Below are 25,222 nucleotides of genomic sequence, written 5' to 3'. Positions count from 1 at the left end.
AGAGGTGAGGTAAGTCTTTGAATTCTGATGGTCTGACATGAGTTTAGAAACAACAGAAATGACTGCTATTTTTGCTCATATAAAGAGTAAGGCTACTATACTCAAAATATAGAGGAAATATTTTATCTGAACCTCCAACTCCTGACCTGTACTCTAAATCTGATGTCATTAGAAAATATGAGGAACTGTTTTCAACCTGAAATTTCTAGTGAACCACAACTGTTCACACAAGTTGAACTTAATGATTTAGTGAAAGGATTCTTCAGATATTCTAGGGTCCTGGCTTCAGGCTAAGAACTTGTCTTTTTTTCAGAAACATATTTTACAAGAACAAAAATTATGAGAAACTGTTTTATCATACATTTTGCTCGAAGGTTCTCTGGTTTATTGTAACAATATGGCTAAATTAATACCAATACTTGGTTCATGGACTGATATTCTAGTGAGTGGTAATTGTTCACTGATTCCTCCAAAAGCTGTTCTTCCCAATAGTAATATGTACATCCATCTGTTCTTGCTCATTCAGTCTACTTGAAGAAAGTATGCACAAATCTCAAACTTCTTATTAATAAGGTCAAATACAAAGAACATAGAACTTCGAAGACATTTAAAAGTCCTTTGCATGTTTTTGGGTCAACAATTCAGTTATACAAAGGTTCTATATTCTTGTGTGTGAATGGAACAGCAGAGCACATCATTAGCACTCGATAAAGAAGCAATGGCCATACAAAGTCAGTCAGATACCAGGATCAAACAACATTGAATGTGAAAGTTTGGTTGACAAAAAAAATTCCTCTTACCTCTATCACATAAGATGGGGCTTGCTGTGAAGCAGTTTATAAAAGCCTTGGACAAAGATGACTGTTTCAAGTATCCATGTGAGCAATTCCCAGATATTCCAGAAGCAAAACTTAAAAAAGGGAATTTTGTTGAGTCTCTGATTAGAAAACTGACTTCAGATGGACAGTTCAAAAGACGAGAAAATTTTAAGAAGCAGCATGGACTGCTTTAAAACAAGGTGATTAATTTGTAGGAAAGAACAAAGACTCACCTTATGAAAATATTGTCAATGACATGCTCAACAAATTCAAAGTGTGGGGTTGTAGTACGAGCCTGAAAGTTCATTGTTTTTACACCCGTATACTGAATACTTCCCTGATAATCTTGGTGCCATTAGTAAAGAACAAGGAGAAAGATCTCATAAAGAAATCCGGGTAAGTGGATCATCAGTATGATGGCTGATTACTGCTGGTCTTTGAAATGAGATGGTCCAGGCAATACACCATATACTTTTGAGGCTAAAAGATGTATATTTAAACAATGACGACATATATTCCTTTGACATCAATGTTCTTCCCTTTTATTCAAATTGTGGTAAGTGGAATAATAATTTGATCCAAGTAAGAGTTTTTTTATTTCACAATTTCTAAAAAATTCTTATATGATAGAAAAAAAATATTTTCAAAAAGATTAAAATCAAATCTTTTACGAAGGTTAAATTTGCAGGTCTCTGTTATACTTTTAAATTTTGGTGAATTTCAGTATGTAAATCAGTTTTACAATACCACAAAAACATGAAAATATCAAATTTATTTAGCAGCACCAACTTGCTTTTCATGATACACTATTACGTAATAATTGTAGTTTTAAAGTGTATAATTAGAATACAAGCATATTTTAGTGTAGATAAAATACTAACTTACTGTGCATATAAAATAAGTAGCACCTCTGAATATTCCTAATTAAACAATACTAAAATATTTCATGATTTATAAAGTCAACAATTACAATGTTCTTAAAAAATATGTATATTACTACCATATATAAACAAATGTAATAACTGTGAAAATCAACTATGTAAGCTTTACATAGAAGGCATACACAAAATAATTTAGCAGTAGTAAAAAAGCAGAATTCTTGATTGAACAAGAGCTGTATAAGATAAACCAACCAGTAAAAACTATTAAAATTTAATCAATTTTACTTTTGGTTTAAGTGGTGTGTTCATTATGAAATGTATTATCATAATTTCCTGTTACTGTAAGTCCCTGTATCGTGATTAATGTACAATTACAACAGTAAAAAAAAAGTATATTATTAGCTAAAATAATGTATAATAAAGGCCAATCAAACATCATTTTTTTTAATGTTTGTAAATACTTGTTTGATAAGGTTCTTTTTATTAACTTTTCCCATTACATTCCTGGGAAGTTCTGGAACATATTCTAACACAGAAGGAATAGCATAGGGTGCCACTCTACTCCTGCACCAGTCACGGAGATCTGAAAGCACTAATGGATCATGTTTGTTTGCTAATACAATAACAGCACCAACCTTCTCTCCCCATGTTATATCTGGAAGACCTACAACTGCACAATCTTTGATGTTAGGATGTGCCAAGAGATGGCGCTCAATTTCCAGTGCACTAATCTTATATCCTCCACTTTTGATTATGTCATAGGAGGTTCTTCCAAGAATCTTGTAAGCACCATCAATATACTGGGCAGTGTCTCCTGAAATAAAGAAAAACATTTCGCAATCTATTTTTTGTACTGTTCTTATCCAGAGAAACCTATGAATTAATTATAAAGTTGTTCATGCTTTTAATTTTTGATAACCTAAATGCTGTTCTTTCAAATTGATTAATTTGAATGATAAACAAAGCTTAAAAACTATAACAACTTATTCAGTTATAATTTTATATTCGTATACATGAATTATATTCTGAAACAGGAACAAAAATAAAACTTTCTCCTTTGACAGTTTGTTTTTCGGAAAAACAAGACAAATTACAATTCCAACAGATACACGAGATACAGTATTTGACCTACTGTCAATCTCAGTGTTATTTAATATTAATAGATTTTAAAATTCAGTTATTCCTTTTAAAATGAGATATTAATTTCATGCACATGTGATTGATATTATATTACACTTATGTAACAAATTTCTTCCTTTTAGAATACAACTTATTTTGTTATTTAACTTGTACATAGAAAGTCTCTGTATTATTACCCCATTTAAAATAGCTTATTGTGGTAGAAATTTTTAATTATTACCTAGTTAAAATATAATACCAGAAATATCAAGTATAGTGGTATGTAATAAGACCAATAGTTTAAATATTGAGTTAGCACAGAATGATATGATTTCAATTAACAGCTTTCAGTAATATGTAATATCATACATATTACTACTAAATGTAATGGTTCACCAATGTAGACACTACAAATCATAAAGTAAGGTTGTTAGACTGTTTGTGTTTACTGGAATTATGTAAAACTTGTCTATTCATACGATTTTCTTTCTCAACTATAGATTAAGATTGATACTTGTAAAATTTGATGACTTAAGTTGTTTTAACAATCAACTATACATAATGTGTAGCAAAAATTGTTTCACTGTCATGTTGATTTTAAGATGAAAATTTAAGAAAACACATTTTAGTATTTCTTTACTAACCTAGAATTTGAAATTATTAAACATGTGGTTAAAAACAAAGGTTATATTGTGTATCTCATACCATTGTTCTGTGGAAGGACAAACTCATGATACTACACCAGTTAACAGTCAGTAATTATCCATACAAGTTAATTAACTATTTTTATCTACCAGCTTCAAACTTTTAAAACTAAGTTGTCCTTTATAAATTAATCATTAAATTGTATCTCATATTTTATCCTCCATAACAAACCAATTCAAGTGTCAGCTGGCCATGAAATAAACGTTGTGCTCACCCGTTTGAAACCATTCATCAGTGGTAAAAGCTGATGCTGTAACATCAGGTCTATTCCAATAACATTTAAATACACTTGGCCCTCGTACCAGAAGTTCTCCAATCTCTTGTTCTCTTCCTTTAGTCTCATAGGTTCGATGAATATTTCCTTCAACGATGATGTCGTAACCAGTAGGAGAATAAACATTTCTAACAGCAATTCGAACTTCAACTCCTTGTAATGGATTACCAACACTGCCTTAAAAGAAAATGCATAGCCCTATTTAATGATGAAAAGCCTACAACTTCAACAGGAAACATTCACTTCATCTCATAAAGGTAGACAGTTAGCATCCTTACTTTGTTCAAATTTGTAACGCATGCTTGAAAAACAATAATCATTCCAAAAAAAATATTTATGGCCAAAATCAGCATTTAAATGTTTACAACACGTGCTCCAGCAGCTCAAGTTTCAGAGTGTCAGCTTCAGTACGAGTCAAGCTTATAGATTAAATTCTTGGCCAGGATGGAATTCTGGACATCCTGCTTCATTACAATGAAAGTTTTGTTTGTTTTTGTTAACAGTCCATTTAAGATGAGTGGATTGTACATTAAACCATTTGTGTTTGTGCCTACCTCTGTAGACAGCTTAGTGTTTTACTTATAATGTTTGGCGAAACAGCCAGATAATGTTGTGAACCTGAGAATGTGGGATTTATGTTTATTGTTATGGTCAAGGGCAGACCATTAGGATTCAAGCCTAAATTGACAGTATGATAAGTTGAACCTGATTATCAATTAACCGGCAGGCTCGGCAATAACTACATTAATCACATTATTCTCATGAGACTTGGATAGATATAAAAACTGCAAAATAGTAATAATTAAAAAACACTACTTTTTGATTATTTTTTAAGAGTTGTGATACTAACTAATTAAGTTGAATGACTTTGAACTAAATGAAAATAATGAGAAATCAGAACATTTCAACTATTTAATCAGAAACACTAATTTCAAACAGCTGATGCTTTTCATAACATTGAACAATTTAATCATAACTTCAGTCGATCAGTCATTTTACATGACACTAATTGATCTAATCAATATTAACAGATAATCATTTATATCAATCCTTTGCACCTGTGCCTGATTCTTCTATGTAAGTCAAAATCTTTTGTGGTATTATATTCAAACTTTAATAATGTAAATTTATCATCAGTTTATATCAATAATTATGATCCTAGTAAGACATCATATGTTCATCACAACCATAATGAGGATGAATTGTACAAAATTAAATATCTTTTGCTAACACTGTGCTTACACCAAATACTGCCCGTTTTGTTAACACTGTGCTTACACCAAATACTGCCCGTTTTGATCACACTGTGCTTACACCAAATACTGCCCATTTTGTTAACACTGTGCTTACACCAAATACTGCCCATTTTGTTAACACTGTGCTTACACCAAATACTGCCTGTTTTGTTAACACTGTGCTTACACCAAATACTGCCCGTTTTGTTAACACTGTGCTTACACCAAATACTGCCCGTTTTGTTAACACTGTGCTTACACCAAATACTGCCCGTTTTGTTAACACTGTGCTTACACCAAATACTGCCCGTTTTGTTAACACTGTGCTTACACCAAATACTGCCCGTTTTGCTAACACTGTGCTTACACCAAATACTGCCTGTTTTGTTAACACTGTGCTTACACCAAATACTGCCTGTTTTGATCACACTAAATAGCACATGTTTTGTTAACACTATGATTACACTAAATAGAACCTATTTGATTAATATCATGATTGTACTAAATTATACCTGTTCAGTTTGTAAAATGATCAGGTTAAGTGTGAGGTTTTGTTCTGAAAACATTATGATAGCACTAACCAGTAGACACCCAAGAAAACCAGATATATGTGAGAAACAAGTTTTACCATCATATCTTACTCACTAGAGAATCACTTTGATTTTTATTACAAATCTTAAATTACTGTTTTATCAGCACTATAAGGCTACAATAACAGTGTTACACTTGAATGGGTAATCAGAGATATCAGTTAATCGATTATGTTTCTCAGCACTGGTTTTAAGACAAAGAAATAAAAGAATCCACTGTAAGCCAACGGTCAATGATAATGTTACCATCATCTCTCTACCATAAAAAACAACAACAAAGCGATGGAGAAAAAGAGAAAAAGGCAATTGGTCTCACTGAATAAACTCTTGGCTATGATTACATCTGAATGAAAGCCAATCTCAAGCAGAACCAGTTTCAAATGTATTGTGAGATTTGCCAGAAATATCCTAAGAAATCACAGTCAAACAAGAAAAAAAAAAAAGAGTGCTTTCTTAAATGAATGTTAGTAGTTCTGTACTGAACAGATTACAGCAAAACCAGCAAAGCTCACATGGCAAGTATGTTATGGTACAGACAAAAATAATCAGATAATGCTGCTATGGTCACAGTAGGTACTATCAGTTCCATAACTTAGTCTTGGGAAGCAATCCATTATAGTGCAGGTAATGTATAAGTTAAAGGAGGTGGAAAACAATAGGTTAACAGTGTTATCACTTCATTCATAAGAGCTGAACATGGTAAACTTCTATCAAACATAGAATTCCAATTCAGAGCAATAGAGAAGGCTGATGTAGACATAGAAGGCAATTACAAAAACAGACAAAAAGCCTCCAAGTTTATCAGGTGTGAAGCAGAAATCCTTAGATGTGACATCAGAGAAATAGTTAGTGGATCAAGGTCCCTCCCTATTTTAGCTGAGAGAAATACAAATAATGCTTTTGTTCTGTATTTAAGCACAAATAGATATTTGTGCTCAGATAATGCTATCATTAACCAGAAAACTATGGTGGTTAAAGCAGTAAATAGAAGAAAGCCAACTATTTTTTAGCAGATCTGGTTCCACTGGGACATGTACATGCATCAGGCATCCTAGATGGTATTGGAATCAAGGGATTTAACTTTGAATTTGGCAGATTTGAAGGATCCTGAAAAAAAGGTCTATCATTAATATCAGTTAATCTTAATAATACAGATATTGGCTCAAACAGCGAGGTTGTAACATTGCTATCAAAAAATAAATCCATTTCTACACCCATTCCACTGTTTGACTCGAAAACTTCAGATGGAAGTTTTATATGCAGTGGAAATAATCCATTACACTTCTCAGTTACAAGGGTTATAGATTAAAATGTTGTCCACTTTAATGGTGTTACATGGGTATGATGGGCCTCAATAGCTTTAAATCCCACACATCAAGGACCCAGGTCATGATTCTATATTTGACTCAAGTTGGCACTGGAAATGAGTCGAGACTAAAGCAAACAAGTTCCTCACTGAAAGCATAATTGCCAATTTCATCAAAACACTACAGTGAGAGATATACTGTAGAACTGGTACCACATCTTTCAGAATTCTTTCAGTCTTATGGCCTACTTTTATTACATGCCCAGCCTTCAAAATAAGGGTTGCTTCTACGTTTATAGAACCGAAAAAAAGGACTCAGGTGTGCACATGCAAAAGGTTCTTAAGGTGACCACTAGAGGGATTATTCAGTTATTGCTTTGTTTTGCTAACATCATAATTGCACTAAAAATACCTTGTTTTGTTAGCATCATAATTACACTATAAACAGTATGTTAGTTTTTCAGCATCACAAATACACATAACAATACCTTATTTTGATAACATAATGATTACATTAAAAAATATGTTTTTATGTTAATATCATGATTATGCTAAGTAATATCTTGTTTCTTTAGCATAAAGAATACACTCATAATACCTTCTTATGGTAACATGATTACTACACTAGATAATAATTTACTTTCATTATAACAGCAATAAATCTTAAGACTTAAAACCTTGTTTTGCTAGCATCATGGCAACATTAAACAGTACCTTGTTTTGATAACATGAAGATTAGACCCAATGGTACCTTCTCTTGTTAGCATCACAGTTAGTCTAAATACAACCTCATGTTAACAGCATGACAGTATCTTGCTGTATTAACAATGTGACTAAGCTATACACAGTGTACTGACAACAACATCAGGGCTGAATCTTGTTATTACATTAACTTCCTGTTGATCATATGTTGGGAGTAAAATGATAAATGGTAAGAATATCATCTCATTTCTGAAGGACATCTTTACAATTACTCCTATATCTCTGTTACCCTGACACGATAATAATGTCAGTCACCGTCTTCTCCTACCTAAGTAACATGCTGATTGGGAACTATTACCTATATATACTCAAGTATGACTTTCAACTGTTTAAAACACCTTCATTTCCAAAAGACTACTGAACTGTTCTCCAATGACTTCATATGCAGTGTGCCAATTAAATTCTTGAAACATAACGTGTCATAACACCAAGGTCCAGGCCTCTCCTTCCCACACACATACACTTTCAATCTGAGTGTATCTCGAGCAATCACATCCTGCTACTTCAAAAATTCTGTACCTGTAAATAATGTCCCCCAGTGGGACAGCAGTAGGTCTTCAGATTTACAGTGCTAAAATCAGGGATACGATGTCCCTGGGTGGACATAGCAGATATCCCAATGTGGCTTTGCTATAAGAAAACATACACAGACACACATGTAAATAACCTTCTGTCTTACTGGGCTTCAGTTCCAAAGGTAATTTTAGCATTTTTCAATATTTTGTTTTCACACTTTCACTTAAAAAAAAAAAACTATACAACTTGGCTTGCTTAATAACACTGCACATCCTTCAAATGAAACAGCATGGACATGCCTACAACTGTTAAATATTTATTTTATATACATTTTATAACCATAATTTTTTAAAAGTCAAAACAAAACACACTAAAATTAAAATATTAAACAAAATACACTGCATTTTAAACAAAGATCCAAGGATACAAGCTACAACGTGGGATTATAAAATGTATCCTAGGTTCTGGAGGGGACTGCTGATGTAGGACCCACATTGCAGTGGGGATACACCATCTGTCAGTCTAACCTCCAATTTGATAGTCTCACATAAGAAATAGACACAATTAGTATAAAAATTAAGAAAGCAAGATGTGGGTGCTCAAGCCCACAACGTCCTTCATCTGTGTCACCCTTAACTGCCTGCAGACAGTTGTGGGAAGGTTACTGCTCTCCCAAGTTAAAATAAGAAAAATAAAAAGATAAGGAAATAAGATATTACCATTTGGGGCAAGTAAAATGAAACTTACCTCTTGAAGTTAACTTTCCTACCCCCAGTATGGTAGAAGCATTAATTAACACAACAATGAACTATATCTATATACTAAGTTTACTGTGACTGTTGTGCTTTTATATGCGGCTCAAGGTGTACATATGCATAAAGTAGTGCCAAGTTCTCAAACAACCTTATTTTTAATTAACACACATATTCATACACCGTGACTGATAAAGAACAATTTAGATAATGTTACCCTTCCTTCCTTCTTCTGTTATTAAATCCCTAATGACCTCAACAAATACTAATTTCATACACTGCTTTGTGGGCAGTACTAAGTGAAAAGGTAACTTATTTAACTGAATAAATACTTGTGTCACTTATGTCTTTAAATTCAAAGCCAAATGTCTATTTAAAAAAAAGTGAAAATGTGCCCTATTTCAGGTTCTTTTTTATTTCCCTTTCTTTACTGGCATAAATCATAAAACATGTCCAGTTACCATAACAAATATTAATTACTGAGCCAGATAACTCTGGGTGATGGAATTCAAAACTCTATAAAAGTGAAAATGTGCCCAAAATTTAGGGGCTTTTTAATATACCTTCTTGAGCAAAAATCCTGAAACAAAATAACTAATGGACAAGCATTAAGACAGTTTCCAGATGTTACATAAAAAGTTCCAGTAATCAAGTCTGACAATGACAGGACCCAAAAGATTACAAGGAGGCTTATTTTTTAATCAATCTTCTCTGCAAAACTCCTAAAAGAAAATAGTCTGTGTACAGTTGTACATCAGACAGTTTTTAGTAGCCATGCTAAAAATTATGATGATCAATCCAGCCAATCTGGGAGATAGTCACTAATGCACAGGTAAATACACATAATAAATCATATTTACAGTATGATGCAAGTCAGAGTTGTCAATAATCGTTATAGTTGAACTCACCAGGAATACGTTTCCCATGAAGAGGATTGGACAATGCCATACCAATCTCAGTCATTCCATATCGTTCCAGAAGCCGATGTCCAGTGATTTCCTCCCACCGTTCTAAGACAGGTTGAGGCAGAGCAGCTGATCCACTAACCATCAATCTGTGTTAAACACAAAATATACCCATTAGCAGTTAATCCATTAACAATAAACATGTCTTAAATACAGGAAATACCCATTAACAGCAGATCCACTAACTGTAAATCTATGTTAAGTACAGTACAGATCCATTAGCAGTGTAATGTAATGAATCCAGTGAATAAATTATCAAAACCTGATTTAAAGAAAAAATTTTTTCATTGCAATAAGTTTGAAACAATGCAGTTGAAAATATGGATGTTATATGTCCTTGGGCTGTCAGAAAGACTGCAAAATATCACCAACAAAACAACAAATATTAAAATGTTTGTCATCTATTAATCATTTAATACTTTATTACTTTAATTGTAGTTATACTTTTCATGTAATAAATACTTTTTCTCTTAAATATTACTAAATGATAATAAATTGTAAAAGGATATAACCATTGAAATCCACCTAAGCCTATAATGTTGTGTAACGTGGTTTCCCTAATAGTTTGTCTTTCAACACCATCTCATCAAATACAGAGGGTTAATCACACCTTATATGAACAATATTCTATTTCATATGTTGCCCTTCAAATTAGTAACTCCATCATCAACCATGCTCAATCTAATACCATAACAGCCATGTTTTCATTGTAACAACCATTGAAAGGTTACATCTTCACACCCACTGTGTATAAACACAATCTTTCACAATCATACACGATTAAGCAAACCAAAATGTAGAATTCCACTTGTGCTATACTTGACAGGAGTGTGGTAGAATGAGAGTGCTGCAAATTTTCTTTAGCCATCTCTCTCATGAAAATAGCCGCTAATATTGAGGTGTGGTTAGAAACTTGTCTGTGAATTTTGTTCACAACCACAAACTTTACAAATGAAGACAATGTGCAGTGCTTAAACCCATTGTTCCAAATGTTTTGCAGAATAAAAACTTGCATTTCCATGAAGAATATGGCTTCTTGCTTTCTTATTAGAAATGTTGTATCCTTTGACTACATATTATTTAATCATTTTTGCTATATAAAAATCATTCCTTGGGAAGAACTGTAATATATTTCTTTAATTTTGGTATTCAAAATACAATATTTTCATCTTCAAGGCCCAATTTTACAACATATAAATCTTATGTATAACCATTTGTGTCATAATAGGAGGGAACCAAAATCTAAATTTCATAAAATTTTTCTTAACCTTGTCCATTACAAATAATACTTACCTTACTTTCTGTATGCACACAGCTTTAATGAATTCTCTTGTTCGAGAGAAAGTACCTGCCTGACAAAACTTGCTGTCATACTCTTCAATTAATTTCACGTACATAGTTGGAACTCCCATAAAAATATTGACTCTAGGTTCAGACTCTTCTGCATCAACTATGTGTTTCCATATCTACTGATAAACAAATAACAGCAAAAGGTCATCAGGGCCAATTCATAACAATATGAGAATAAAACTTTGTCACATGTGAAATAATTAGCACAACAAAGATAACAATGAAACTGATGAAATTGTTTACCAGTGAAACAACAATAAAAGTATTTCAATTTGAGCCTGTTATTATAGAAAAATAATATCCATTTAATGTATTAGGCAAGAATATCTCTTCAACATAACTTGAAAATTTTTTTACAGTATAAAACTATATAACCAGTTGACAATTTATTTTTTAAAAAAAATTCCTGTAAAGAAATATAATATGTAGTACACAGCTTACAAAACCTTGTATGTAACCAAGTCACACAGTGGCAGCTTAGTGGTCACAGAACATCACTGTTATATTGAATTTAATTAAGTTGAAGCTTGTAGTCATACAGTTATGTTCTTTAACATTTGACATCCGCTACATTAATATGTACATTTATTAATATATGTTGCTACTTCTATTAAATGTCAGAGATAAGTTCATTTATTCTAGTGTCATGAATGACATATTTCAGCCACTAGCAACAAAATAGGTTAAGGTGACATTCTTTATTGTGTTACAGTAGTTCAAATCACTTTTAGAACCAGTTTTACAAGTCATACAACTAAGGTTAATCGTTCTTAAAAGTTTAGTTAACTATCACTTCAAAAATTCCTTCACCAATTAACACTTCTACATGAATGTATACAATTTTCCAAATAAATATAATCATTGAACAATCTATTACAAATAATACCCAGATTTTGTCTGTACAGAAATTGAGAGTATGCCTTACTATTTGAATGCACACACACTTCATTCCAATGAATACAAACAAAACTTGGCTGTAAATACACTTTAGTAGACATTTTGTAACATATTTAAAAGCTTGACTTTTTTCTGAAGCCTCATGATTATAAATATCAGAATAGATTTACAAGTTTATTTACTGATAGTATTAAACACAGCAAAATATAGCCCTAACTAGAGTAAAAGCAAAAACCTACACAAGTTCATGTTAATTTATCTCTATCAAATATAGGCCATACTTAATTAAATTTTGATTAATGTTAGGGCTAATACAAGTTGACTTGCAGATTTTGGTGTCTGCATTCAGAATTATTTTATATTATTCTAGAAACCCTATATTTGAATATTTGCAGTCATAATAAAGATACTAATTGACATCAAATGTTTGCAAGTATCTGCTACCTGGTATATAATTCATACCATTTTACATTTTAATGGCAATTCAGTTGTACAAGCTTAAAATTAAGTGTGCAATTTACATTATGTCATATAATTTCTTTACTCATCAATGAAAGGTAATAAAAGCCATACAAGAGGTTAGAGAATCATGGTTTGACATTTGTCTTAATACTGAAGTACCAAACTGACATCTTCCAAAGTCAAATAATAATAAATGTGATTACTTGCAACGTGAGTACCCCATAATTCACAACCCTACTTTCTCAAAGTATGCAAACCATAACGTGTTCTATATAGGCAATTTCTAGGCTGGAAAGTAGATAAGTTAAAAACTGTGAGCAAAGACTATATACCTGTACTGAAACGGAGGAACACCAATAACAAACATGTACCACTTTCTTAGCAACGTGTTCATCACAATCACAATTTTTCAGATTAAAAATTACATCAACATACTAACATTATAACATAAAGTTTAAGGGCAACAAGAGGCCTGTTGGTCCATCAGGCTATTCCTTTCAAAAACTAAACCTTAAAATAAAACACCAGAGGTCAGACCTTATTTATCAACTCTTCCTTTAAAATATATCTGAAGGCAACCCATACCAAAGGTCAACTACCCTGTTAGAAAGTTAATATTTTCCTAAACTGAAAATGTATTTCCAAATACACATTTATCTCCCTCACAACAATCTTTTTTGATTATTATTGCCCTCTATCAGCACAAAGATTTTTCTCATCACTAGACTTGTAATTCCTGCTTCTTTCCACATATGAACATGCAGCAACCCTCCACCAATAGGAAAGCAATAGAAATTACTCATTCCAGATTGGCCATGACTATGTTAACCAATACACCGGAAGTGGGGATTGGTTGGTAGGTTGTTTAAAGTTTATTGGCATGAAGCAACTGGGCTATCTGCACCAAACAGCCAGTAAAAAGTAAAATCAGTAAAATATGTGAAAAAGGAATCATGCTAAAACAGAACATGGTCCAATTTTCAGATTAAAATCTTAAATAAAGTTAAAAATGCCAATGGTCCTTAAAAATTTTATAACACAACTGAGGTGGGTATTATCACCCTTACCAATGACACTGACCAATGTCAAGGGTGAACCCACCATAAAAATATGTTTAAAATGCTGCAGTTGCTCTTGATCATAATGACTGCATGACAGTAAGATGTAGGCTATTGTGACTTGAGTGCAACACAGACCACATATTAGTGCATCAGTACCAGATAAAAGAAATTAGCAAGTTAAAAAACTGTGACCAATGTGCAGCCTGGCCAGAACAACTTCCAATCCTAACAGAAGCAAGGCAGCCAAAGAGCAATAGAAGGTTTGATTTGGAAAATCTTATTATCGTGTTCCCCACTCTAAGTTGACTACCAATTTGCGTGGAGCCAAGCCTTGAATAGAAGACCATAGTTCACATATGGGACAAGCATGGTGGTGATAATACCAGAGCAGACTGACTCAGCAAGCTTGTTCCCATGAATACCAACATGGCTTGGTATCCAGAAAAACTGAACAGAAATAGATGATACAGAGAAATAGGTCAGTCAATTTTGAATATTGACTAGAATAAGGTAAGAATTGACGTGAAGCAATTCCAGGGCTAACAGAAAGCTAAGTGAATCAGTATAAATAGTAAAGTTTGTGTACTGTATATCTTCTATGTGATCCAGAGCAAGAGAAATGGTGTAAAATTCGGCAGTGAACACAAAAACTGTAGAGGGGATTCTGTGTGCAACAACAAAATCACAGCAAACTATGGCAGAGCCCATAGTATCACCTGATTTCAAACCATCTGTATAAATGGAAATAGAAGGACTGTTTGAAAAATGTTTGGCAAATAGAAGGTGATACTTCCAATCAGAAGTATCTGCTTTCTTCAGATGACTCAAAGAAAGGTCACATTTGGAGACAGTAATTAGCCATGGTGGAATGGGCTGATCTGTGGATATCACTATGTCATTCAAGGATAGACCCAATTCATCCAACTGCACCTAAAACAAACAGTGGCAGATGGTCTATTATGAAAAAGTGTGGCCCACTGAGGAAGAAAAACACAACCCCATGTGGAATGCTGTGGAAAAGATTGAAGTTTTGAAGCATACATTAAAGACAGTTGCCAATGATGAAGGTACAGAGGGAGGTTCATGGGACTTCGTGTACAAACTCTGGACTGGAGAAGTGTGGAAGGCTCCTGTGCAGAGTTGAAGCTGCTGATGTTGAACAAGATCCAACATTTTCAAGGTCAAGGTCCTGGCATAGCCATAGACCAGAGATCCATAGTCCAGTTTTGATCGAATAAGGGCACGATAGATTCTTATCATAGAACATCGATCTGCCTCCCAAGAGATGGAAGAGAGGGCACAGAGAATATTCAGTCCTCTTGTACACTTGACACATAGCTGCTTGATGAGTGGAATAAAGGTCAGCTTAGAGTCAAAGATAAACCCCAAGAACTTTGCCTCAAGAACCACAGAAGCACAACTTCACCAATACGGAGTTCAGGATCAGGGTGAATACCCCATTGAAGGTAAAAGTGCATGCAAACAGTTTTGGAGAGAGAAAGATCAAAACTATTTGCTGTGGTCCACTTCAGAAAATGATTGAGGGCAGTCTGTAGCTGCTGCTCAATATACCTCATGTTTGACAACTGGCACAAGATATGGAAGTCGTCAACAAAGAGACCGTTTGCAATTGTAGGGGATAGTTGTCCACTGATGGCATTAATGTTTATAATGAAAAGTGACACTCAAGACACAGTTCTGAGGGACACCAAGTTCCCATGGGAAAGTGTCAAACCCACACGGACCTGTAATAGCTAGCTCATTAAAAAATGTGTAATAAAAATTACTAAATTGCCATACAACCCATACAAGTGGATGTATCACAAGATGCCATACCTCCACATTGTATCATAAGCTTTTTCAAGGTCAATAAATACAGAAACAAGATGTTGTTGCTTGAAAAAACATTCCCCTGATTGATGTTTCAAGTTAAATCAGGCAGAAGTGCTTGATGCATTAGAATAGCTTTTGCCGAGAGAATTGGCAATGCCCTTTGCATCAGCAACTTCCTGACCATCACAGAACAAGATACCCCTCCCATCAATACTAGCACCACTGCAGAGGGTGTTATATCCATTAAAATACCCCAATAGTAAAAAGGGGAATAGTAACTGCTAAATGAGGGCATCAAGGTTTGACTGATTATAGATCTCTTCAGGAGTCAGGTAGGGAGAACAAATAGTGATGGTACGACCCAAGGGAACACGGATGGCTATACCCTCCAAAGCTGTATCAAGTGACAAATACAGGGTGGGCACATGCTGATCAACAAGCAATGCCACTCCATCATGCACTTGTCCATCATACTACCTGTCATTTCTGTACAAGGAAAATTGCCAAAGGGTGACTGTATCAGCAAGTTTCAGAAATGCTTCCTGTAAGAAGAGACACACATAAGATGCTAAGAAGCAACAAAATCCTTAATGTCATCTATATTTCATCAAAAACCTTGACTGTTTTACTAGATAAGAGTGGCCATTTTCACTTAGGTGGAGAAGAATGAGGTGGGCAGACCTTCTGTTTGCTACCACATTTTTTTCTTTATTGGATGAAGATCTATCTGCCTCCATGGATCCTGCCCTGGGTTGAGTAGGCAGGTCTCTGTCTGTGGACAAAGATTCCAGTGACTGATGGCATGAACAAATGGTCGATTTACTTCTCAGGATGGATCCAAGGAAACATTTGAACCTGAAGGAAGTGGAACTGGGCAGTCACTGGAACAAGTGGTAGGGACAGAGATGGAAGAAGACATAGATACAAAAACTTTTTTAATTATAAAGAGCACAAGATTCTTGAGATGTTTTGCAAATAACTCTGTTGGAGGCATGTAAAGTTCTGTCTGCACTCCCACTGTGACAGTGAAATGAAGTGTAGCAGCATATGTCCAAGATGGAGTTAGGGACAATAATTTCCAAGCTTCTGGGTAGGTAATATTATTAACAGTCTTCAAGCACTGCACCTCTTCTACCCATTTAGGGCATCAAATAGAATAAGAGGGGTGTGGACCACTGCAGTTAACACATTGTGATTCCAGGTTGCACATATCAAATAACAATGACATGATGTTTTTGAGTGACCAAACTGCTAACACAGGAAACATCTGAGAAGGTTAGGAACGTAAGGCCACACCTTGCAGTTCATATAACCTGCTTTGACTGTAGCTGGAGGACATGGTGAAGTAAACATTAATGTCAGAACATTGGAAGGGTCCATAATTCCGTCTTTACAAGTGAAAATTCGATGCACTGCAGTAACACCTTGGCAGAGGAAACCAGAGAGGATCTCTGACTCAGGAATGTTCTGTGGAAAATGTTATGGGTGATTAGTATCTATACAGAAATATATTTCCAGTTTAGTAAAATAAAATGTTAACTTCTGATACAATATCTTACCTCCTCTCACAAAAACCTAGAATCCCACACTGAACTGGTGGAGGGCTGGCGAGAAGGTGATCCTACTTTAGAAAGTGGTCCAAGAAAGACTATATAGTATGGAGAAAGAATTAGAAACACCACACAAGTAGAAGACCCCACCACTTCTGAACCAGATGTACCTTTCACCCTTGAGTGATGTCACTAAAACAAAAGGGCAGCAAAAACATGTATGGACCTAAAATATTATCATTATTAATGAGACCTCGAGGTGGCAAGTAGCTATGGTGTGATAGATTGTAAATGGGAGTTCTACCTCAACCAGCATCTGACAGCATCTGGACAAACAAAAGAGCTTTAGGCAGGGAGTTCGACACAATATTCTACACTAACAACAACATAAAGAAGTTCAAAAAGACAAACCATTCAAACTCACCAAGACAACCAACCAAAACTTCTAATCCAGTTCTTTTAAAACTAGTCCCTACATTCATATATCTATCCAAATGTATAAAAAAGTTAAAACTAAATCAAACCATTTAGTAGACCAACTGAGAAGTTTGGGACTCTAATGGAGAAATAATTTTACTCATAAATAAATCAATAATTTACTTACCATAGTTTCATAAATGATAAAATATCACTACATCAACTTCACTTGAAATTCTGCTGTATAATTACATATTTTAAATACATTAATAATGTATTTTATTGTAATTATATTAGTTACTTTTCAAAAATCTAGAAAGTATATATAATGGTAGGTAGAAAAGGTGTAATGAACTACTAGAAAATGAGATGCTATTTACATATGATGAAGTCCTACAGTTAAATGTTGTTTTTCTAAACACCTAGAGTTATATATGAGACATACCTAGCTCCTGTAGCTGCACTGTTTACATTACTCATCAAAAGCAACTGCAGAGCTTGAGAAATCAAGAAGTAAGCAAGTTTTGACCAAAGGTTAAACCACGTTTCATATCAATTCTAAACAAATTTACCAGCAGGCCTAAAATTTGTGACACAAACCACAGAAGTTGCAGTTTTTGTTTTGTTTCTCTCTTCCACATTTCTCTTAATTTCAGATTCAAAATCAGAAGAATGTGGAAACTAAATATTTACATCTAACATGATTTTTAACAAACTTTAGATCCATTGGTGTCTAGTACCTTTCCAGTTTTCAGTCTTTAAATTGTAACTTCTAAACAATCTTAGTTTCTGTAAACAGACAATTTTGTTTCGTTCTTTTATCCCACTTTATTTTACAGCTGCTACTAACAATATATTCCTTGATAATGTAATATAGTTAGGACAGAAGGTTATTTACTTATGATTTATCTTGATAGTTCTGATAGGTGAAAATATGCTTCATAAAAGAAGTTCACACATGATCTACATCCTTTTATAAAGACAACTAAGAATTATGCAGTTTGTATTTATGTAAAAAATAAATAATTGTAACTGTTTTTGTTTTATAGAAAAAAAACAACAATCAAATCAAATACTGTCATTCTAAAAACTTGTTCCATGCTCAAAATCCTCAATACAGAACAAAAATACAAACAAACAAAATAAGACTCAGTGTATTGTGCATCACTTTACCAAAACCATTTTGTTTTTCCTCATATAAAAAACAAACCAATCTAAATATAAGTTATAATAAGAAAGCTGAGTAATAAATTTCATAAGTATAAAAGATTAGGAGTTTCTAATTCATTAAAAGGGCATAGAACTTACCAAAGAAATAACTTTTAAACTAGAAATTACATTACAATAGAACATATAACTTATGAAAGATATAACTAACATATTGCAAACTAGCACTTAAATTCCAAGAGAAAATGCAAAGAGCAATCCAGTTAAGTATTCTGTACAAATACAGTGTGCTTAATTCAATAGAAATAGGTAACAGAATAAAAAATAATTCCTGAACCATACCTCTGAAGGATTAAACTTGGGTAACATGACACAAGTGGCTCCAACTAGAAGTGGACAGAGCAATGCATTCACTATCCCATGTACGTGGTGCAGTGGAAGAGCATGAAGAATAACATCTCTTGATGACCACTCCCAGCTTTGTATAAGACAAGATGTTTGGGCATGTAAGTTGAAATGGGTCAATACTACCCCCTTTGGAGAGCCAGTTGTTCCACTCGTATAAATAATCATTGCATTCTGATTCTTCAAGATGTCATTATACTCATCTATTTCATCAAGTTGAATATCAGGTAGGTCACATCCACTATCTAGGATAATTAATGGTATACCTAACTTATCAGTAATAGGCTTAACTGTGTCAAAAAATTCTGGAGTTACCACCACCAATGCAGCTTCAGAGTCAATTACATAATATGTTAACTGGGAAGGTGGGTGAAATTTACTCAGAGGCACAGCAATGTTGTTTGTTTGCCACGTTGCCCACAGTGCAACAACATAAGAAACACTATTAGGGCATAAGAAGGCAATTCTCTGTTGGCACTTGGAAACAAGCTGAGTACCAAGAGTAGCTTTTATTCTTTCTGCTAAGTGATGACTTTGGACCAGAACATCTTTGTAGCTATGCTTTCCGTTATGGTCAGCTATAGCTATTTTGTTCAAAAATTTCTTTGCCTGTCTAAACACTGGTATAAATGGGGGTGGAAAATTGTAACCACGGCACAAAATCTTTCTACTTTCAACAAAAACGATGGATTTAAAATAATTACTTATTCTCACATTAGTCAACTGAGAAAAGGCTGGAACTAAAAGCTTTCGTGCTAAAGTGTTCATTTTAAAATTAAAATTTCGTCAAAACATATGCAATACTATTATATACACATTTTTGAATATGTTGAATGTGAAACAACCAAGTTTTATTAAATTTACTGTTGTTAAATAAGTAACTTTTTATATTTAAAGCAGCTATTTCATAAAGGTAACTGTTTTTAAGACACTTGGCCCTCTATGTTTAATGGTAATAGTATTACTATTACCTAATAAAATTACTACTAATATAGCATTACTATATTCAGTGTTTAAGCTTTCTAAGCCATCAACAGCCTGTGTCTTAACAATCTTACATCTAGTACTAATAACACCATTAATAAAATAAAAAATAACTATGATCAACAACGTTCAACCACATAACATCAGTGTTACTTTGACACGTTATTTATTTTGTTTTCACCAACATTAAACACCATACATATATACCAGCGTACTGCTACTAATACAACTGTAGGTTGTTTTAGTTTTCAAAATTACCACTAGGTAGTTTTGTTTTGTTTTTTTAATATTTTCTTGTATACAATAATAATAGAGAAGTTACCAAATGTGTTGACTATAAGAACATTTCATTTTGATATCATGGACAAATAATATAGTTACATCTTTAAAACTTTCTAGGTAAACCAAAGCAGCAGCTTCTGGTAACATAAGTTTAAAACATAATTATTTTAACACCATTTACGTCTAAGAATAAAATGTGGCTTTATCTGTGTACTAAAGTTTCATCTTATCGAGAATATTAGGCCTAAAATATAACTCTTCTCTGTGTAAACACTGAATCACATTTATTCGGTGATGTTATTTTATTTTTAATTCAAACGTAAGCGATAATGTATTTCAACTTGTCACGCATTTTAGCCGCTGATATCCAAAGATTTACGATTACAGTTAAAATTTATATATTAAACACTATAAACTATTTGGTAACTGTTCTATGGAGACACTCCTCCCCAGTAACACAGCAGCATGCCTGCGGACTTTTACTGCTAGAAACCGGGTTTCGATACCAGTTGAGGGCAGAGCACAGACAGCCATTTCTATAGTTTTATGCGTAATAACAAACAAACAAGCCTATCATAATTACATTTTATTTCTGAGAATGCATCTTATCTTTATTTGTTTGCTTATAATTAAGCACAAAGCTGCGCAATGGTCTATCTGTGCTTTGTTTGCCCAGCACGGGTATATAAAGGGTTTCTAGCATTGTAAGTCCGTAGGCATACCGCTATACCACGGGGGGTTTTTATCTTTAAATTTTTGTTGCTGTTTCCTGTTTTTCAAGCGCAAAGTTTTACACTTATAAATGCTAAATTTCAGGGTAAGTTTCTAAAGGCACCATATCTGAAAGGACAAGCATATTCAAGAACAGGAATCAATCCCGAGACCATTAGATTATTAGTTGAACATCCTAACAATCTTGGTACAACTAACAATCTATTGGCCTCGGAATCGATTCCTGTTCCTGAATATGCTTGTCTTTCAGATATGAGGCCTTAAAATATTTCAGTCAATCCCACTATTCGTTGGCTAATGGTAACCTAAGAATCGATAGTGGATAGTGTTGACTGTCTGCCTTTATTCTAGTCTATGACTTCAAAATTGGGAACGGTTTTATAGATAACCCTCGAGTATTCTTACACGAAATCAAACGAAACAAACAATTAATAAGCACTCAAGCGTTCTGTTGAGACATCAGGAGAAGCAACTTGGTTTGTTTGTAGTTAGCACAAACTACACAATGGAAAATCTGTGCTGTGTCCAATGCAAATTTTGAAACTCGGATTTTATCATAAGGTCCATAGACTTGTCGCTGAGCCATTAGAGAATGGCTGATTAAGGATTAGTTTTTGTTTGTATTTATAACATTGTAAATAAAAAATAAATTACTAAATAATTGTAACTTTTTGTTTGTTTGTTTCTTAGCAAAAAGGCAATAATATCATTTACTATAATTCTAAAAAGTAGTTTCTTACTCAAAAACCTCACTAAGTGAAGGGATGCTAGGCATGATCTCAAATATAACATATTGGGCTGCTAATCAAAGAGGCCAGGATTCGCGGCTCGGCATGGTCAGGTGGTTAACTCACTCGACTCATACTACGAGGGTCGTGGGTTCGAATCCCCCTCACACCAAACGTGCTCGCCCATTTTTGCCCGGCATGAACAGGTGGGCTAAGGCGTTCGACTCGCAATCTGAGGGTCGTGGGTTTGAATCCCGGTCGCACGAAACATGCTCGCCCTTTCAGCCGTGGGGGCGTTATAATGTGACAGTCAATCCTACTATTCGTTGGTAAAAGTGTAGCCTAAGAGTTGGCGATGGGTGGTGATGACTAGCTGCCTTCCCTCTAGTCTTACACTGTTAAATTAGGGAAGGCTATCGCAGATAGCCCTCGCGTAGCTTTGGGCGAAATTCAAAAAACAAACCAGGATTCGCGAGGTGAATATTCTCCACACTTTGATTCGTGTGTACGTTATGAAAGTAGCAGTCTGTTCTTATTATTGGTTCAAAAATCTGGATACATTGGGTGTTACTGTTAGAAGTCTTTCCTCTTTATAGTAGTTCAATATTAAGAACGATTATGCCTGATTTCTTATAATTTCTGACCTGAAAGCAGAAGTTCTCAAACTTTTCAGGCTCGCATAAAACTTTTTGGTTAAACTTTTTTTAGGTAAAAACCAAGATCTAATTATTTAAAAAGCTAATAGCATAAGTGAATATTAGTACCATTAGCCCACTAATGAAAAGGATGTTTTTGTTGGGGTTTTTGACACAATCAAATAACGTGCTTACAATTTTTGTGAGATTAAAGAGAAGAAAACACTGGTGAATGTATATAGATGGAGTTTCTGAGTCTAGAAACATGCAACGTAGTGTGTATATTTACGCAGGAAGCTCAATAATGTTATTACAAAGGTTATAATTTTTAGGGGGCGAGGTCTAAATGTACCTGAAGCCCCCATCCTAAGGTTGTAAACCGAAACACCAATGAAGACTTTGATTGCTAATTTTTTCATTACGTTCTTTTGGACACGACCCACATACGTTGCACGTACCATAAATGGTCGTGTACTACGAGTTGAGAATCCCTGCTTTAGAATATAAATACTTACTACAGAGAGATGACTCCCCGGTTGAGCACGTACGATGAAGCGGAGCTTGAGGGCTCGAAACCTCCTCTTGGCCATAAATTCTTAAATTTGTTGGAAAACCATAAACATACCAAAAAAATGTTATATTCAAATAGCTGGATACTTATCTCTAATCTCAACTACATTGATTATTTTCAGTAAAACTCAGGGCATTTCCCAACACCCACTCACATTGGATTTCGCCCTTCCTTGGGATAGGAATTGTTCAGCCACATCATCTAACTTTGATTAAACATGATGATTTATTATTATTAACAACTCAGTGACTTTCCATTTTATCACAAGTCGGTTTAAGCCTTTCCTACATAAAATTATATATAACATTTTTGTTCTTTAAATCTCTAACATCTCTTCTAACCATCAGTCCCTTAAGGCATTCTGGGGTGTTTGGTTTCATTATACTTTTCTCACTAGATTAAGGCTTATTTTTAACAAATTCTGGTATGAGTATTTTACTTCTGGGTAGCACAATGACTGCTCTCCTTGTTTTCATGAATAATTCATGTTCTAGTATAGTAACTGTCATGGGTTGCACAGGGATTTCCTTGTCGTAAATTGTGAAGCTATTTGAAGTTAGCTTAAATTCAAATTCATGTCTCCGCATGAAGTAAGTTTCCAGTACACATGCTTCCTTGATGTCAATTGCCCACACATCATGAGGCAAAAATAAGTTTTCTACAGAAGGGTAACTTTTAGTTTTCTCTTTCTGGAAATTTATGTCTACTTGCTGTTCACAACAATCCTTCTTTCTTCGTTTCTGGTGTCAATTCTCCATCTTTCATTATCAAATCTGATCAACTATTGTAGCTGTAGAACCAGTGTTAATCGACATTCTGCTGGCATTCCATCAATAAACCTATGTGTTTGTGTAATGTACACCTTAAATAATGAATTTCTAACTCAGTTGTGGTAGATGTAGTATTTCCGTCTGGACTTCTCTTCTTAATTCTCCATTTAGTAACAACTGTTGATTTCTTACTTTTTCAGATTAAATAACTTTACTTCTCACAGTTATAACAGTTCTCCTTTTGTTCAGGAGCTCTGATTTCATATTTTACTCTGTTTACAGTTTTTTATGTGCCTTTAGTAGTTTATCTGCAACTTTAATGGATTCAAATTTCACTCTTTAAAGGTGTACACCTTCTTTGCTTCAATCTAGCTATCATATTCTTGTCGGTATCTAAAAATTGGTATCGTGCCTGGATCATCTGGATGAAATAATTGGTCCAGCTTTTCCAAATCTTCCGTAAATTTGACTAATGACTCTTTCTTCCTCCATGCCATTTTCTGGAACTTTGCTCTGAATATTTGGTATATCAGTCTGGACCTGTTAGACAAGTCAGCTACCAATGCTTGATAGCGATTACAGCCCTCAGTTAGAAAGTTACTATAATGTTGTAAAAGCTGTTACTTTTAAATGTGCAGCAAGATAAATAGCTTGTTGTTCAATATTCCATATGTTCGCTCTGGAAGTTATTTCATTCTAAGTCTGGTGTGCCTGCCATGGTATCTTTCCATCATAGTCTGTTATTTTCTCGAGGGGTCAATGCTGAACTAGCTAACTAAATTCTGGAACTTGATTAGGTAGTGTCATTTGTAGTCCTAAAGTTAATCTATCCTTAACAAATCATTGATGCAAATCCAGTGATGTCTTTATGGTTTTTTGTGGGACATTAATGAGGCTAAAAGTGAAGTGGCAGTAGAAGGGGTGGCTCAGTTTGGTTTGAAATTTTTACAAAGCTACACCGGAACTATCTGTGCTAGTCGTTGTTAATTTGGTAGTGATGGACTGGAGGGAAGGTAGCTAGTTAATACCATCCACTACCGATCTTTAGATACTCTTTTACCAACGAAGAGTGATGTTGACTACTACTTGAAAAGGTGATCATGTTTGGTAGGATGAAGATTCGAGCCTACGACCCCGAGCTCTTTAGTTCCAGTGCTACATCATACAATGACATTCTAGAGAATTGTGTGCTTCCAACTTTGTGACAACAGTTTGGGGAATGCCCTTTTTTGTTTCAACATGACGATGCCCCCGTGCACAAAGCGAGGTACATAAATACGTAGTTTGCCGAGATTGGTGTGTAAGAACTTAACTGGCCTGCACAGAGCCCTGACCTCAACCCCATCCTACACACTTGGGATGAACTGGAACGCTGACCGCGAGCCAGGCCTTCTCGCCCGACCTCACTAATGCTCTTGTGGCCGGATAGGAGTGAATCCCCACAGCTATGTTCCA

At 34.3% G+C, this 25,222-nt stretch overlaps 1 protein-coding gene across 2 annotated transcripts; it reads right to left on the bottom strand.

Annotated features, from left to right (window-relative positions):
- Positions 1-1,573: 1,573 nt before the first annotated feature.
- Positions 1,574-20,281, bottom strand: Acsf3 (Acyl-CoA synthetase family member 3). Of its 2 annotated transcripts, none has more exons than XM_076487668.1 (5): positions 19,003-20,281; positions 11,217-11,389; positions 9,867-10,012; positions 3,738-3,974; positions 1,574-2,513 (listed from the first exon to the last, which is right to left on the bottom strand). In XM_076487668.1, exons 1-5 carry the CDS (start codon positions 19,831-19,833, stop codon positions 2,128-2,130), a joined length of 1,773 nt encoding a protein of 590 aa, XP_076343783.1. In that variant the 5' UTR covers positions 19,834-20,281; the 3' UTR covers positions 1,574-2,127. The 2 variants fall into 2 exon arrangements, with proteins under 2 accessions (XP_076343783.1, XP_076343784.1); XM_076487669.1 differs by having other exon boundaries at positions 3,738-3,970.
- Positions 20,282-25,222: the final 4,941 nt, after the last annotated feature.

This window comes from Tachypleus tridentatus, chromosome 2, assembly GCF_004210375.1.
Source record: "Tachypleus tridentatus isolate NWPU-2018 chromosome 2, ASM421037v1, whole genome shotgun sequence".
Classification (NCBI taxonomy): Eukaryota; Metazoa; Arthropoda; class Merostomata; order Xiphosura; family Limulidae; genus Tachypleus; species Tachypleus tridentatus.
Note: the sequence above shows the minus strand (reverse complement) of the source record. Positions and strands in the feature narration are given on the sequence as shown.